At 42.6% G+C, this 18,146-nt stretch overlaps 1 protein-coding gene across 2 annotated transcripts in view; it reads right to left on the bottom strand.

Annotated features, from left to right (window-relative positions):
• The window catches only part of KCNK10 (potassium two pore domain channel subfamily K member 10), an 80,050-nt gene that overhangs the window by 9,096 nt on the left and 52,808 nt on the right, over nucleotides 1–18,146 (bottom strand). For both annotated transcript variants that reach the window (XM_028718098.2, XM_028718089.2), the window contains 2 exons: nucleotides 11,248–11,408; nucleotides 932–1,118 (listed from right to left, as the gene is read on the bottom strand). In XM_028718098.2, coding sequence (XP_028573931.1) covers nucleotides 932–1,118; nucleotides 11,248–11,408 — 348 coding nt within the window. The remainder of the gene's footprint in view (nucleotides 1–931; nucleotides 1,119–11,247; nucleotides 11,409–18,146) is intronic.

Below are 18,146 nucleotides of genomic sequence, written 5' to 3'. Positions count from 1 at the left end.
AAATATGTGTGAAATAGAAAAACTGCGTTCACTTTTATGCATGGTTTGGACGCTGCTGATTCCCAGCAGGGGATGCCACACACACTACTGTTTTGTCAAATGACTTGCAGCTGTTCACTGATTTCTTCAGCAGGACACCTGCATTCTGAAAAGTTCCCTTTTCCAGATAATTTCCTTTCTTCCCCTGCTAACCACTGCACCTCTTTTCTCTACCCCAAGACAAAACAAAGAAACAAAGAAATGATTCCCTTTCCCCTCCAGGTTCCAATCAAACTGAAGATGCATGGATGGGTTGGGCTATACATGCACCATCCTTTAAAAATGCTAAAATCCTACCAAACATGGGGAGACTTAATCTATTCCCTCTCCCTCTCCTCCTGGTGGGATTTAAGTTTAGACTTTTCTTTTGAAACTGGTTCTGTTTGTGCAGCCCTAACTACTGAATCAGGAAACAGAGCTACTGTTAGGCGCTTGGGAGATTTGCATCTGGGGCGCAGACTGAAGGGCCCAGGCATTGTACTCCTCGTGCCAAATAGGCAGCTTGTGGGCTGAAGGAGTTTGTCCTGGTGTCTTCTGTACTGAAACACCACCATTATAATGGCCAGAAAGGTTACTGGTAACCTGAGGAACCAATGAAGGCTAGGATTGCCATATTTCAAAAAGTGAAAACCCAGCTTTTTTTGCTCAGCCTTGGGATCTGCCCACTAGCCCACCCATGACCATATCACTTCCCTCTGGCCCTTGACTCTTGTTTGCGTGATCCAGCGTATGACCTCCAACCTGATTACCCTCAATTGGATTGCATTACAGTTAAATTTAAGGGGAAGGAATCAATACAAAAGCTGCAAAGTACTGTCTATTTCCAAACACCAGTGGCAGAGTAGAACTTCTTCCCCCAGAATGTACCACCAAGCCAAATTACATGCCTCACCTGCCACAAAATCACCAAAGCCAACTGTGGTCAGAGTGACAACCACAAAGTAAAAGGAGTCCAGAACTGACCAGTCTTCAATATATTTGAAACTGACTGCAGGAATAGTGACGAAGAGGATGCAACCGGCCAGGATGAAGAGGATGGTTGAAATCACCCGGATCTTGGTCTGACTCACTTGTTTCTTCTGCAAAAGAAAACGAAATGGAATCAAAACTTTATTTGCGATTGTTAATGCACTGCTTCCTGAAACCGAAAGAAAATGAATCATTTGCCTGGGAGCACTTCAAAGCAGTCTACAGAAAGATAAGGCAATAAAAATCAAGTACTGGTAAATTTTATGGCATTGCAATTTAATGCCGAATGTAGAAATGCAACACAGGCCTGTGGCCCAGAATACTCCTAACTGGTCCTGCTAGCGGAAGCCCATGCAAGGAATTCCACTAGTGCTATGTCAGTTTGCATTTCTTAGTGCATAAAGTATTGACTGATGTGTAGAGATCTTTCCTATTCTGATTAATACAAGAGGATTCTAGAAGCTACTAGAAGGTTCTCTGAGTGAGAGAAGCAGGCAGAAGCTTCATGACTGCTTGGGTTAAAACTTCTGGGAAGCTGATTTGAACTAGTTCTCTTATCTCTTCCAATTAAGGTCATGCTGACTATAAATATAGGCCAAAAGGAGCCTGGGCCTTACTTTCTCTTTATATCTCTTCCTTCTCATGTGGTGTTCTATATACATAGTATGCTTAGTGTTAAGTTTTAGTCTTGTTACAAGTTTTTGTAAGTGCTACAACTGGATTTTTTATGGACTGTGCCAATCATGAATGTATTTGGATTTGTAACCATTAAGCTCATTTGCCTTCAGCACAAGTAAAGCTCTGCTGGATAAAATACAATTGCCTCTGGTCTATTTTTGGGAATTCTGCTATATGTTGAAGGTTTTCCTCCACACGTATGCCGGTGCCATGGTGAGGTATAAAGGAGTGGGAAGAAAGATTACAGTATAGCTACCTTAATAGGAGAGATTTAACACATATTGTCAATTTTCTCATTGAAATCAAGAAGATATCAAAGTGCCTCACATTGGCTGGCTCATGGCCTAGTTCCCACTGAGGTGATGAAATAGTGCCTTGGCTGTACCACTTGTCTCCAGGGTGATGGATCATGAGGTGGAATTGTCCAGAAATAAGAGAAATATTCTATACATAGACAACTAGAATGTGAGGTAGAGTTCCAGGCAAGAGCGGGGATGGAAGAACATTCAATTATATGAACCCATTTGGCAGTGATTTACCACATATTCTGAAGGCACATGAGGCCACCACCTTGCTGAAACTAAGCAGGTCTGGGTCCAGTCAGTGCCTGGATAGTAACTCCAAGAACTGCCTTGAGTTCCACAGAAGAAAGGTAGGTTACAAATGAAATTCAAAACAAAAACATACCACCTCAGTGAGAATTAGGCCTGTTCCTCTCATGCTTCCCAACTGGTTTTTTTTCAAACCAGGAATGTGCTTTTATGCAGAGCTGTGATCTCATTTCAGATTAGATCACCTAGAAAGGAAATAGGGTTTCAGAAAACTCTCTACCTCATTCCCTATGGAAATGCCAGCTGCAAAATTGGCAGTTACCAATCCCACCTGCCAACGAGCATCTCCATTGCTCTGGACTGAAGAAGCTGAAACTGCATTTCCTCAGCTCTGAAAAGGTCACCTGAATGTGAAATGTTGCAGTCAATCACCAGGTAGCAGCTTGGAAGGAGGCGGAATAATAATCCCAGAGGTCTCAGCAACACAATTTTGCTTCTAAGACAGCAAGTTATTATTCCCTCCTGTAATTTTCCTGGTTATATGTCTGCTCTGTGTCTATCTTTGAAGAAATCAAATGAACAAGGGAAACATAACCCAATAAAAAAACAGCCCATCAAATCCACAACGTGCGATATATCTGTATCTATAGTTCTCTCCAGGCTTCCCCTTAAAATATTAATTAACACATAGGGGAGGCAATGGGGGCAAATGCAATAATTCCACAAACCCCTCTGTCACGAAAGGAGACTGCAGTGGGCAGATTTTTGTACCCACTGTGGTTCCCTGTAGGGTTGTGCCTTGAATTCAGACAAATCCCAAATCAAGATCTTTGGACAGATCTGGGGCTCTTCCAAGCCAAAGCAGGATAACTCCAAAGCCACCCCCCAGTGTTGCTGTTTTTGAAACCTTGGTAGTTGGAAACCCAGACTGATCTATTGCAAATCATTTGGAAATCTACCAGTAGATCCCAATCTACCTTCTGCCTACCCTTCTTCCAAGCTCCACTCCAAAGCAGACCCTCATTTTGGAGGTAGTCACTGTCTGCACAGTGCACCTAACCTGCTAAAAACATGAATAACAAAGCATGCAAGAGGGAGCCTTAGTTTGACAGAGATCTTACTGCTGACAGGTATAGAAGTGCTCATGATTTATTTTACCCCCTGCTGTGTCCAACTCTCGTTTCTGCTCATCCAAAGAAACACATAATGCAGTATAAGCACTAAAATATGAAGCAACTGCAATCCCATAAAATCGACCATGCTTCCAAAAGACTGCAGTTGCTAAATCCAAATATGTATTATTGATGGTTTGCATTCTTTACAAAAGCAACCTCTCAGCCCCCTTTTGTTTTTCTCCTAGAGATGCCAACGCCGTATGGGGTGCACAAATCTTCTGAGGTAATGGACTGCAGCTTTTCATTTTAGTTGCTGGCATGAACAACAGCAGGTGAGTCATAGACTCAACGAAACAACCACACCATTCTCAATGATTGCACACACACATGCATGCTAATAGTGGGCAGTCTCCTGTAGTTCAATGTTTAGAGAAGGGTCTAACTGAAAAGAACTACCATAGATTCCGACGTATTAGGTGACTGGGCATATTAGACAACCCCCCAAATTAGCAACTGCAATTTGGGGATTTGTCTTTTAAGCCCAGTCGCCTAACACGCTGGGCAGCTCCGTGCTGGGAGAAAGCTGCCCAGCGTGGAGCTGAGCCCGCCGCCCACTGCTGCTGCTTCTGAGCCTCCACTGCAGCAGCGGGGGGGGGGGGGGGCCTCCGCTCCGCACTACCCAGACCCAGCATATAAGGTGACCTCAGACTTTTAAACCTCTTTTCCAGGGTTAAAAAGTCACCTTATACGCCGGAATCTACGGTTCGTTTAACTCAAAGACTATCTGTCTTGTGTTTTCTACCCTTTTATTTACTTCAGGGGCTTAGCTACCTTCGTAAAAAATAAAGCACTTTACATGCATAGCTGTCAATGTTTCCCTTTTTTAAAGGGAAATTCCCTTATTCCGAATAGGATTCCTCGCAAGAAAAGGGAAAAATTGACAGCTGTGTTTACATGTGTTATAACACAGTGACACCAGATAGCGCTGTGGAGTCCTGTTTTCACCACTGGGACTTCCCTGTATGAAGTTTACAACGCATTTCACTGAATCACTTTTATGATTCAACACGCGTTGATCCAGCCCAGGTAAAAATCAGTCAACACCCAACATGAATACATTTTAATCTCCAGGTGGCCGCTTCATTTAAGGAAATGATGGGAAGGGGCTGAAAGCAAACAGGGAAATGTGTGCATTGATCTTGATTAGAAATAACCATGCTGGAAAAATGAATGAAGTCTTTATTCATTTCACCTTTACTAATGTTAGGCATTTTTAAAGTGCTGGTTTTTCGGCATTCTTTTGTTTCTACTCACCATGGTGATTTTGTGCAAAATGCAAGCAATGGAAAGGGGGATAATGATCATTGGTCCAGTTAGGCTGTGATTTAGCTAGCATATAGCTCTGGTGTTTGGGAAATGTGAATAAATCTTTACCCTTGATCTGAGAGGTAGCCTCAATATCAAACTGTCCTTTTCACACAGAGCGGCCCAGATAACACAAGCAGTGCAGTAAACTCTTAATCGCGCATTCAATACTTGCTTGTTTCCCAGCTCCATGTGATGGGAATAATTGGTTTGGACTCATAAAACCATTGCAGTGAGATTTAAAGTGGAGTGTTTAAACACCACATTTAGTGGGGAGCCATGCAGCTAAATCCCCATATCACACTGACTTTAAAAGCAAAAACGTGCCTTTGAAACAGCAGCACCCTACCTTTCTAAAGCAACAAAAGCAGATTCTTAAGAGTTGAAGTCACAACAGTTTGCAACATCTCCATAGCTAATATTCTAGAGAGGCCTGCACAGTATAATGCAGTTCACACTGCTAAAAAATATCAGGTAAGGAAATCATCAGGAAAGCAGAATGGAATGTTGCCTGAATGCAGCCGAAATGAAGTGGGGGGTCTCGCCACTCGTATAAGCATGAAATTGCTATGCACAAGTGGTACTAATCATGATAGTATATGAAGTTGTATTTTACTAGTAATTGTGTCTAGTGAGCTGCACTTTTGGAGCATCTTCCAAAGCTTACATATTCAACCGTCAGCTCCCCACAGGAACAGAACAAGACACAGGAATTCCTGACCCCACCCAGTGCAATCTAATGACTAAAATAAATAACAACTCTCTCCACATACAGTGTTCAGCTTCTTACACTGTCATATGCCTGAGCCTTTTGCCCAGGCATGGAGCCCTTTTACACTTCAGCCATGAAGCAGCTCATTAACCATAGTTTCCTCTTTCATCAAAAACATGAAGTAATAATAATAATAATAATAATAATAATAATAATAATAATTTATTTATTATTTATACCCCGCCCATCTGGCTGGGTTTCCCCAGCCACTCTGGGCTGCTCCCAACAGAATATTAAAAGCACAATAAAAGATCAAAAATTAAAAACTTCCCTAAACAGGGCTGCCGTCAGATGTCTTCTAAAAGTCAGATAGTTCATTATTTCCTTGACATCTGCTGGGAGGGCGTTCCACAGGATGGGCACCACTACCGAGAAGGCCCTCTGCTTGGTTCCCTGTAACCTCACTTCTCGCAGGGAGGGAACCGCCAGAAGGCCCTCAGAGCTATGGTCACCAGCCATGGAAAAAGCCAGGATATTAATCCACAGTTTGAAATCAGTTCAGTGATCTGTTTTATTCTGAAGCTGGCAACCATAGGTTTCCTGGTTTTAACGAAAGAGGAAACCATGGTTAATTATATAGTTTCACTGTAGTTCAAACAAAGGGGCTCCGTGTATGGGCAAACAGTTCATGGATATCACAGCTTAAGAAGCGCAATTCATTCCTGTTTGGATGAAACAGGAAACCATGGTTAAGTAGGTAGCACACAGGAAAGGAATGAAGGGTGTCCATGTTTGTTTGTACAAAAGGTTTGTGCACGTTTTTTGTAACTGTAAGTTTCTAAATTATTTTAATGTTTTATTTTTTATTATTGCAACCTGCTCTGGGAACTTAGGGTAAACAGAATAATAATAATAATAATAATAATAATAATAATAATAATAATAATAATAATATCAGCTTAAACTGAAATATGATAACCAGAACTACCTCTCTGCCTCCAACTTGTTTCCATCCTTTGAAACCTGAACTGATCATTTTGGTAAACTAAGGAAGTTAAGAGGGAAATAACACATTCATACAGGGCAGTCAAACAAAGCACTGCTTTGAGGGCTATTTATACACACAGCATAATGCTGTTGAAATTGGATTCAGTTTGATTTTAACCTGCAGCCACGGTTTATATCCCACCCCATCCCCCAAAAGGTCCTGAGGCTTAAGGCAGTTTTTGATTCAGTTGAGTTTCTAATAAGAATGTAAAGCCCAGGTTGGCCAGAATTCTCATCTGAAAATACAAACACCTCCCTTTGATTTTCCATTCCATTTTAACATTCCCATAAATCAGGCATGGTCAAACTTGGCCCTCCAGCTGTTTTGGGACTACAGTTCGCATCATCCCTGACCACTGGTCCTGTTAGCTAGGGATGATGGGAGTCGTAGTCCCAAAACAGCTGGAGGGCCAAGTTTGGAATACCTGCCATAAAGGGTACGAGAGAGACTCAAACATAATTTAAACTTCATATATCAAAATGTTCACAGCACGAGAGCAGAATACCTCTGGACATCACCTTGAAGAGGTTAACTTATTATCTCAGCAGTTCTGAAGCCTGTGTGCAATTAGAACATTCGAAGGTGTTTGCAAAATGTGGTGTAACCAAATTTAGCCCTTTCAAATTCAGTTCAGCTAAAGCTGAACTATAGTTTTATTCCTGTGGGAGAAATTACCCTTCTCCTTTTCCCAGTTACGCTCCAGGAGAACTGCTAAAAGTACTGTTGCTGCAGCAAGCAACCGAATTGCTCACAGAAGAAATTGGTTGGGAAGAGTTCCAAGTTGTGGAGCACATCCCATCGGCACAGAAAGAACAACCCTTCTCACACGCACACATCATCAGCCAGCAGAGTTAGAGCAAGGTTTGTGTCCAAGTCAGTTCCACTGCATAGCGATGGAACAAGTTAGAGGACATGGAAGCAGGAATGTAGTTTTTTGTTCTTTGAGTGCGAGAGAGAGACTTTGTGCAGGCCACTAGAATGAGTGGAAGGTTGCCTGGATGTTAATGGACCAGAGATGGAAAGAGGACAAAGTCCTTGTTGTTGTTGTTTAGTCATTTAGTCGCGTCCGACTCTTTGTGACCTCATGGACCAGAGCATGCCAGGCACTCCTGTCTTCCACTTGCTCCCACAGTTTGGTCAAACTCATGCTGGTAGCTTTGAGAACACTATCCAACCATCTCATCCTCTGTCATCCCCTTCTCCTTGTGCCCTCCATCTTTCCCAACATTAGGTCTTTTCCAGGGAGTCTTCTCTTCTCATGAGGTGGCCAAAGTATTGGAGCCTCAGCTTCAGGATCTGTCCTTCCAGTGAGCACTCAGGGCTGATTTCCTTAAGAATGGATAGGTTTGATCTTCTTGCAGTCCATGGGACTCTCAAGAGTCTCCTCCAGCACCATAATTCAAAAGCATCAATTCTTCGGCGATCAGCCTTCTTTATGGTCCAGCTTTCACTTCCATACATCACTACTGGGAAAACCATAGCTTTTACTATACGGACCTCTGTTGGCAAGGTGATGTCCCTACTTTTTAAGATGCTGTCTAGGTTTGGCATTGCTTTTCTCCCAAGAAGCAGGCGTCTTTTAATTTTGTGGCTGCTGTCACCAAAGTCCTTACCAGAGAAGAATGGCAGATTAAGTTGATGGACTATGCCGAAATGGCAAAAATGACCGGAAGAATCAGAAATCAGGAAGACCAAAATTTTAATAAGGAATGGGGGAAATACATACCTGTAATTTATCTTAAAAAACCATTGTAAACAGCTAAAATCATTAATAGGATCGGAATAACACTTGTAGTTTCATGTTGAATTTTGGATATAATCGAGATGAAAAAGATTTGGATTATTATAAAAGGTGTGGGAGGAAATGGTTAACAAAAGGAAGCACAAAGGGGAGGTGGAAAGTTCAGGAAATTCTTTGGAATCTTGTTTTTATGTTGGTTGTTGGATAATTGATTGTAAAATTTTAAACTGAAAAACTAAATAATTTTTTCATTTAAAAAACAGAATGAAAGAAAGGAAGAAAAAAATCCTTTAGTACACTGATTTCCCTTAGGGTCAAACAGGAAACATCAAAAGCAGAAGACTATAAGCTACAGCTAGCACAAAAGCAATTTCTACCTACTTAGAGCTTTACAGAAACACGGTTGATTTAGTTGGAGCTCAGTAGGGGAGATTCTTCAAGTCCCAGTCAAGATTAACTTCACAGAAACTAGAGTTTTGCTCTTTTCATGGGTCCTCTAGCTTAAGACAGGGGATGCTGCAGTTCATCCCAGTACCTGATCTGGAGAGTCACTTCCTCCCAGCCACCCCAATCCGCAGGCAAATTCCTTCTGCAGACTTAGAAAAATATCCTAATAGAGGATATGATTAATATTAATTTGCATATGGTTCTGGAGAGAGTCCCATGAGATCTGAGAGCTTCTGCCAAAAGGAGGAAAGAGGAAGTGTACTCATCCGCAGATCTCAAAGTATTGTAGGTTTTAAAAGCATTTATAAATTATCTATAGTGATAGCCTGGCAGACTGAAAAGCAGGCTGCCTTGGAGTCCAGCTGAGATAAGTGGAAGGGGTAGATATTGGCAAAACATGGCACTGATACCCTGTTGTCACAGATACTCTTTCAATCCGAAAAGTCCAACTTGGGTTGCATAAGAAAAATCACTCAAAGAAAAGCAGTCTTAACTCCTCACTCCTAAGAAGAAAAGAGCCTTGAGAGACCATGTTTCCTAGTGGTTCAACATCCTTTATAATGAGATGAGCATGGGGGAACATGGTTTGGATGCCTTCCACCATAAGTCCCCTTTCAAACCTGCAATCCTGTATCTGTGAGGGTAGAATGTATAAGGGGAAGCTCACAGAACCAGTTCCTTTGTCAAGGCAATGGCTTTGGCTGGCTACTTACAGTAAGTGCCTTGATTTAGCCTATCCGAAGAAGCTGCCCTGTGCCATAGAAACAAATGGGTGGGCCTTCCCTCACTTTGCTGCTACACAGAACAAGAGTGATTTTTGTTGTTGTTGTTGTTTTGTTTTTGGTGTGTGTGTGCAGATATATGTCTTTCTGTCTGCTGGATTTCAGGGCTTCCCTGGAAACCAAATGGGGAAGCAAGATCCATTGGGGTGTTGATGCTACGAGTCCCTCCATTTACTGCTGAGGTTGTATATGTGTGTCAATAAAACCATATACAGTCATACCTTGGATCCCGAACGCCTTGGTACTTGGACATTTTGGCTCCCGAACGCCGCAAACCCAGAAGTGAGTGTTCCGGTTTGTGAACATTCTTTGGAAGCTGAACATCCAACGGGGCTTATGGGGCTTCCTGTGGCCAATCAGAAGCCACACTTTGGTTTCCAAACATGTTGGAAGTTGAATGGACTTCTGGAACGGATTCCATTCGACTTCCAAGGTACAGCTGTATCTTAAAGACACCACAGTCACCACTGACCTTCATTCCAAGGAAACCAAAATTGGGTAAGCACAGGAACCCTGGAGTCTCTCACTACTTGGAGACTCATGTGGTGCATAGAATAATCTTGCACCAGATCCCAGGTGCCACTCAGGATTAAAGCAAGCATTGTCTCTCTATTTTTTGTTCACGTGACTGTTAATAAACAATCATTTGCTGCATCCAGATATTTTGTCCTATGTTGTTTAGTATATATCAAGGCCACAATCCTATACATGCCTAACTAGGAGTAAGTCCCATTGAACTCATTGGGGTTTATTTCCAAGTTGACACTATGGGGCTGAGCTGTTAGAAATCACATTTTGTTGTGTTTATGATTATTTTTAACAGTCAATGGCCTAGTTTGCACGTGATGCAAAGCTATAGTTTGTTTAACAAACCACAAGTTAATGAGAACTGAATCATGCATTTTTCTACAGGCAACCAAATCATGGCTTGTTTCTCCAAAGTTTTGTTTCTTTTCCAATTGTTCTTGCCTCATGCCTTTGTAGCTTGGTGAGCATCTGGGGTGGGACAGTCACACAACCCATGATTAAAGAAGAGTGCAAGTTTGCACGTACACACCAAGCCATAGTTAAAACAAACCAAGGCTTATAAGCCAAAAACAAACTATGTCTTCAGAGCTTGGTTTCTTGGTAGCATACAAGTCACTGGACAGAGTTTGGAGTATCAAACAAGCCATAGTTCTATACACTGTATTTGAATAAACCATGGCTTAGCATTACGTGCAAACCAGGTCAATGCAAGGGTAGCTCATTATGTATGTTATGTAAGTCACTCTTTAATAAAGCATGTACTTGTTTGCTTTCATGAGGTTTTTTTTCATGTAAGGTGGGCTTCTTTTTTTAACAACCAAGCAGTATATCAGATTTGTTAAATAAATAAAATAAAATTAATATAACACCAGTATTGGATCTTTCTACGGGTTTTATACCCAGGGATCTATTTTATACAAGATTTATATCAAGGGATTTTTCAATATAGGTTTTCTAACCAGATATTTTCACAGGGCCACCAGTTCTGATATGACCACTGTATCTATTTTCTCTTCTAGTCTCTAGTCTACAAGCACTCTAAATTCATTTATCTCCTTATATATATATATATATCAGTGATTATGAAGATGAATGAATTTGGAGAGGTATAAAAAACCCATTTCCCCCAAAATTTAAGGCATATTTATGATGCAAGAAGTGTTTTTAATACTTAACTCTCACTGTGTCTTACCACCCAAAATCTTCTAGCCATATGTATGGCCTGTCATTATGGTTCAAGACTAAAAAGAGACAAAAACATTTCAATCTTACTCGAAAAACCTTTTCCACTCGTGCGATGCTCTTTCCAAAGATGGTCCCAAGCTGGTCACCAATGCCGGCTAGCAGAAAGCCAAAGAGTGGAATCCCAAAGATGGCATACAAAATACAGAAAATTTTCCCACCTTCTGTGCTTGGGGCAATGTTTCCATACCCTGTTGAAAGAGAGAGAGAGAGAAAATCACCATCATCTCTCAGATCAGTATCTGAAGAGTCATTGAGGAAATGAAAAAGGGAGAGATGCTACATAACAATGCAGGTATACAAAGAAAGAGGAATTTCCCATTTCCATTGCCCCATACCTCCTCATGAGGTTATATCCTGTTACAGTGCACATGTGGAATGAGTTCCTCAAATGCAACAGAACCTCCCCTCCCTATCTTCCAACCATGCACCCCCAAATCTGCTCTAGGAATTCCTCCAAGCCTCTGGAGCACATTTGTTGGTGGTGCAAGAGCTGCAAAGACGGAAGAACCTCTGTTGTGTTCACAAAAATCATTCTGCACATGCAATGATTTACTTGGAGTTTTTAGTATCTCACTTGCTTTGTGTTGCCAGAAAGAGAATAAAAACGGGGTGTGGAGAGCATTGCATTCACCTTGCCTTAATTTATACACCCTGTGGGGCTGAACTTCCAGCATTATGTACATCTGCACAAGTGTTCAACTTGATGTGAATCCCATAAACAAAGCAAACTTGTTAGCACTCTATTTCTTTTGTTGCCGTTGTTAACTTTATTGAAAAGCTTTTTCGAACCTAGTCAACATGTACCACATATCAAAATACTGAACGAAAACAAAAGGAGTGGTGGTTGAGTCCTCACTGACAAAGTAGAACTGAGATACGGATAAGAGTTCTTGGCAGACAGATACTGGCATCTGATGTTGATGATCATGTGGAGATTGTTCCAGCGTTTTTTAAAGATGTCTGGGTGGTATTCAACAAAGTTTTACTCACAGCAGAAATTGAAATTAATGGAACTAACTTAGTCATGTTAATTAATTACAATGGATTCTACTTCAATAAATGCCAGCTTATGTTATCAACTCCTCAAAAGGAATAATGCCACTGAAACATCACAAAAAGAGCCTGATGGATCACGTCAATGGCCCATCGAGTCCAGCATCCTGTTCTGACAGTGGCTAACCAGGGACTCAGTTATACAGCTGCAAATGAAATGTTTTAGGCAGGCATAGGCAAACTCAGTCCTCCAGATGTTTTGAGACAATTCCCATCATCCCTGACCACTGGTCCTGTTAGCTAGGGATGATGGGAGTTGTAGTCCCAAAACATCTAGAGAGCCGAGTTTGCCTGTGCCTGGTTTTAGGTGTGTCTTAAGTGCAATATACAATGTGACACTAGATGGCAATGTGAGCCTTATGGAAAATTCGATGTATTTTTAAAAATGCTTTTCAGAACGGTTTTTATATGTGTGTAGATTCCACCCAGGTGCTTGTGGAAGACCCACAAGCAGGATTCGAGCACTCTCCCCTCGTGTGGTTTCCAGCATCTGGAATTCAGAAGTATTACTGCCTCCAGCTATGGAGTCAGGACATCGCCATCATGCTAAGAAGCAGGATGACACAGTGCTGTCTTGCCATAAAACAAAAGTGAAGTGATACCCGATTACTGATCTGACTGCCTTTTCACACATTGCACACACAAAAACCCACTAGACACCAAGCGTACTCAACAGGGAGCCACAGCTAGTCCCAATTCTCTTATTGCCTGTCTACAATGCACATTTTCAAACACAAATTTGTCAGGTTCAAACTTCCCATTTTTAGTTGTACTCTTTTTAATAATAATAATAATAATAATAATAATAATAATAATAATAATAATATAAAACCAACCCAGAAATAATTTTGCAGCCATTATCAATTGAACCTTTAACCATTCCCTGGGTAAGAAGAAACTGTAGCAAATTCTTTTTAAATAAGGGTAATGGAAATGAATACGAAGGGCTCCCAACTGATTTCTGCACAGAGATAGAAGCGGACCATTGACGCAAATAAAAGGAACCTTACCGTTGTTCCTTTCTCTTCCTCACTGAACTGCACATCCGCTGAAGCCCTTTTAGCAGCTATTAGCACTTTGCTCAAAGTGCATTATCCTCACCTGAATGGCACTGAAGTGTGTGGTAGTGCAGCATTTTGTGATTGTTTGAACTGTCAACATGCTGAAACATCCCTTTACTTAACCCACATGTAAAGAAATCTCTGGTTAAATGAATGGGAGAAGCAGCATGGTTCACTCGCAGGCCTTGGACATACTGCAGGTATTAGGTATGTTGACCCTGACTTGCAAACCTCTCTGATCTCATCTGAGGTTACACTGGGTTTGTGCCCACCAAAAAGAGCTGCACAATACCCAAAAGCAAGAGTCCTGTTCCAAACATGAGGTGGTTATTCATAGGTACTTATTTACTAGATTAAATCCAGCCCTTTCCCTCGAAGGCAACCAGGGAAGCAAACAACAAAAGATGAAGATTTTTTAAAGCAATCAAATGTATTCACAGCAGGGGGAAATCAAGGTGGCCAGGAATTAGGAACAGAGGAATCTACCTTCTATTGAGTTAGAAGGTAAAAGAAGGTAAAGGAACCCTGGATGGTTAAGTCCAGTCAAAGGTGACCATGGGAGTTGCAGTGCTCATCTCGCTTTCAGGCCAAGGGAGCCGGTTTTTGTCCACAGACATTTTTCCAGGTCATGTGGCCAGCATGACTAAGCCACTTCTGGTGCAACAGGACACCATGACGGAAGCCAGAGCGCACAGAAACACCCTTTACCTTCCCACCGCAGTGGTACTTATTTATCTACTTGCACTGGCACGCTTTCAGACTGCTAGGTTGGCAGGAGCTGGGAAAGAACACCGGGAGCTCACCCCATCGTTCAGATTCAAACCTTCTGACCTTCTGATCAGCAAGCCCAAGTGGCTCAATGGTTTAAACCACAGCACCACCCACGTCCCTATTACCTTTACATATTGAGTTAGAGCACTGGTCCACCTAGCTCAGTGCCATCTACACTGACTGGCAATGGCTCTCTTGGGCTTCATAGAGGATACAATCCCAGCTAGAAGCAGCTTCCAGCTGGAGCTGAGCCAGTGTGGTAGCTTCCTGGTAGGTAGCACAAATGCACCAGCGGGGTGCAATCCAGCAAAGTGCAATCCAGCATTCCTGCAGATGTAGATGCACCGTGCCAACCTCCTGACTTCCCTACCCTCTCCCTTCCTGTAAGCAACAGCTACTGACCTGCCAGGAAACCAGCACAGCAGTTCCTTCCTAACAGACAAGCCACTTCCATTCGCAGCCCTATGTAAAGATGCCTGTGGCGTTTGCTTCCTAGGTGGGTCATAAGGAAAGGGTTAAAATAGGTGTGATGTGATTGGCCAATGAGAATGCAAGGGGGGAGTAAAAGTTAGAGTGGGAAGTTTTGAAAGTCAGTTGAGGTTTGGGAGTTGAGAGTTGAGGTTTGGGAGTTGAGAGTTGAGGTTTGGGAGTTGGAGAAGTAAGAGGGAGGAATAGGCAGCGGGTTGGTCGAGTTGTATTGTGAGAGTGTGAGAGGAATTGTTAGGTTGAGTCGGATAGATAGTTGGAATAATCAGTTTGGAGTTGTTAGGAACTAAGATTAAGAAACTGACAAGAGGAAATTAAACTGAAACCATACACTTGTTCCTGCATTTAAAAATAAACTTGATTATTTGTTAATGTTAGCAACTCCGTGTGTCCCCGTGAGAAGCAGGGTGGTGGCAGCGAAGAAAGCAATCACAGTGGTGGCACAGGGTCAATAGACCATCAAACGTCTGGGGGCCCTGTGTGATCGCCACAATGCCAGGGACTGAACATGGGACTTGCTGCATGCTCTACCACTCAACTGTGGTCCTTCCCCAATTGCTGAATGAAAGAACTCCAGCCTCTCAAGTGAATCATGGTCCTCATTCACTGGCACTGGCACTGGCAGATTCCCTGGGGTACTTGGAAATTTGCCTGATTGGGGTGAGTGGGGGATCTCAGTTCTAAGAGACAGGGTCCTTTTCTGCTGGTTCAAGCACAGCCACCCCGACCGAGGAAACATGGAAGGATAGCATCTATGTGCCAATGAATGAGGGATCCATTTCAGGCAAGAGCCTGGAGCCCTCCCAGCCAGCAGATCTAATTTGAGATGTGAACTGCAATGCCTATTCAGACATCACACAAAACACACAGGACAAACATTTCCTCAACCAAGCCAAAATACAGTTCTGATTGATAATGCCCACCACAGACTGGTGCAATCAGAGGAAGCTATTGCCAGGATCTAGCCACAGGAGCGAGATTGTGTGAACCCATCTATACATTGTGCTCATAAGACGTACTTTGGGATAGCAGGCCACTGCCTGGTCCTCCATTTAAATGGGATTCACAGCAGCTCGGGAGTTAATTGCCCTGAAAACCTACAGACCCCGCCATTTCCACCATTTCTTCATGGAACTGAGTTCCTAATGAAACCTATCATTTGATTAATCTGCAACGCGTTTTTGTCAGCACGGCAGGATACAAGACTTTTGCTAAAGGAAAGCCATGCTTTGTCATGCTACTGCATACAGCCTTTGCAAATTGACTCCTGATGGGAGTGTGACTCAACAGAGTAATCACATTTTCAGGCTGGAGTTCTGAATTACGTCAGGTCTTTATCTCCTATTATACCTAGTGAAATGTCCAGTTCTTACACACACCCCTCTCCCCACATTTCCCAGTTTATGTGAATCTTCAAGAGATTATCTGACATTCTTACACACACACACACTTTTTAAAGCATTTATTTTCATGCATTGTCCAAGGACTTTGACTTTCAAGATATGTCCCCTAACTTTTAGATTAAAGCAACATCAGTCCTGCCACGATAGAAACAACTGCAGGTTTTAAACTTGCCAGCGCCTAGGGCTTGCCGATCGAAAGGTCGGCGGTTCGAATCCCCGCGGCGGGGTGCGCTCCCGCTGCTCGGTCCCAGCGCCTGCCAACCTAGCAGTTCGAAAGCACCCCCGGGTGCAAGTAGATAAATAGGGACCGCTTACTAGCGGGAAGGTAAACGGCGTTTCCGTGTGCTGCTCTGGCTTGCCAGAACAGCGATGTCACGCTGGCCACGTGACCCGGAAGTGTCTCCGGACAGCGCTGGCCCCCGGCCTCTTAAGTGAGATGGGCGCACAACCCTAGAGTCTGTCAAGACTAGCCCGTACGGGCAGGGGTACCTTTACCTTTACCTTTATTGTCTCACAGATAACTCATGGAGTTTTTTCTTGAATGAAGTACACCCTTGTGCAAATTAATTGAAACAAACAATGAATGTAGTAGTACAAAATTCACATATACATGTACAATCTCACATATACATACATTAGTAACGGATATGACCTCCGCTATCTTTAAGCAGCATTTGAACACGGTTTGGCATGGAGTCTACTAGTTTCGAACAGTCACTGTTGTTTTTTGGAACCCTGTACCACACTTGAATCAGCGCCTGAATGAGCTTTTCCATAGTCATACAGTCTACAGCACAGAGGCGACTTTTGCGTGTAGCCCACAAATTCTCAATGCGATTTACATCCGGGGAATTCCCTGGCCAATCAAGTACCTGTATTTGCTGCTCTGTCATGAATTTCTTCACCACTTTAGATGTGTGACAGGGGGCTAGGTCTTGCTGCAATATCCCAGTACCGTCAGGATACCTCTTTTCCAGCTCTGGAATAACTCTCTTTCGTAGAACTTCAATATATTGTGGTGAGCACATCATTCCTTCTATTGGCTGCAGGCTTCTGACACCATAATGATCAACTGACTATTTGTGTTTGTTTTGAGTACAGGATTACGAGTAAGATAGAAAACATGCTTTGTTTCAAATAATTTGCACAAGGGTGTATTTAATTTCCAAACTCTTGTTTACAACAAAGGCCAAGGAAAATGTGATGCGATTTACATAATCAATACTACACTAATGGTGGGCAAGTTTTAAGTAAACTGAAGGTATGGGCATTCTGATCTGCATCAGGAACCTGGAATGTGGGGAGGGGACTTTAATCATTTGCCATTTGCATCCCACTGCAGTCCTCGGACTCACCTACATTCTTAAAGATAAAGCGCTTTATATGCGTTATAATACTGCGACACCAGATGGCGCTGTGGAGTCCCGTTTATCGCCAATGGGATTTCCCTGTATGAAGTTTACAACGCATTTAACTGAATCGCTTTTTTGATGTGTCTAGATCCAGCCCTCATCAGGATCACCACACACACACACACACACACACACACACACACACACACACTGTCTGCAGTGAATTGGAACTACTTCCCAATGCAAATAGCTTCCAATATTTGCAATTTACTTTTTAAAAGCCCAGGGCCTTCTCCAGTGCTTTCATTAACATTTAACAACAACAAAAAGGAGCTTTTGTAGCAGTGGTTCTTCAGGTATGGAATGCCTTGCCTATAAAGAGGTTCACCTGGTGGCTACACTGCAATTCAGACAAATTTATTCACCCAGACATTTTAATTTCTTGCAATAAGGATTTGGAACAACATTGACTTGATAGTGCAAGGGGCTTCGCAAGGTCTCTTTCAGAGTGCTTTTGCCAAGGGCTTCCTGAGCTCTGAAAATCAGTTGACTGTTGGGTTTTGCAAAGCACCATATCGCATAGCACTTTGCAAGGGGCTTCACAAGACTTGGCACTCAGCTGACTGTTGGGGCTTGCAAAGCCTTTACTGGTGCTGCTGATCAGCTGACTGGCTGTGCCTGTAAACCCCCTTTTGGTTGTGTCAGATCTCTTCACCTGCCCCACATGTGACATCATATAGTACAATAACAGGTGGGTGTCAGTTAGCCAAATGGCTTGTTGGGTCAAATGGGGAGGCCTG

Source organism: Podarcis muralis, chromosome 1 (assembly GCF_964188315.1).
Source record: "Podarcis muralis chromosome 1, rPodMur119.hap1.1, whole genome shotgun sequence".
NCBI lineage: Eukaryota > Metazoa > Chordata > Lepidosauria > Squamata > Lacertidae > Podarcis > Podarcis muralis.
Note: the sequence above shows the minus strand (reverse complement) of the source record. Positions and strands in the feature narration are given on the sequence as shown.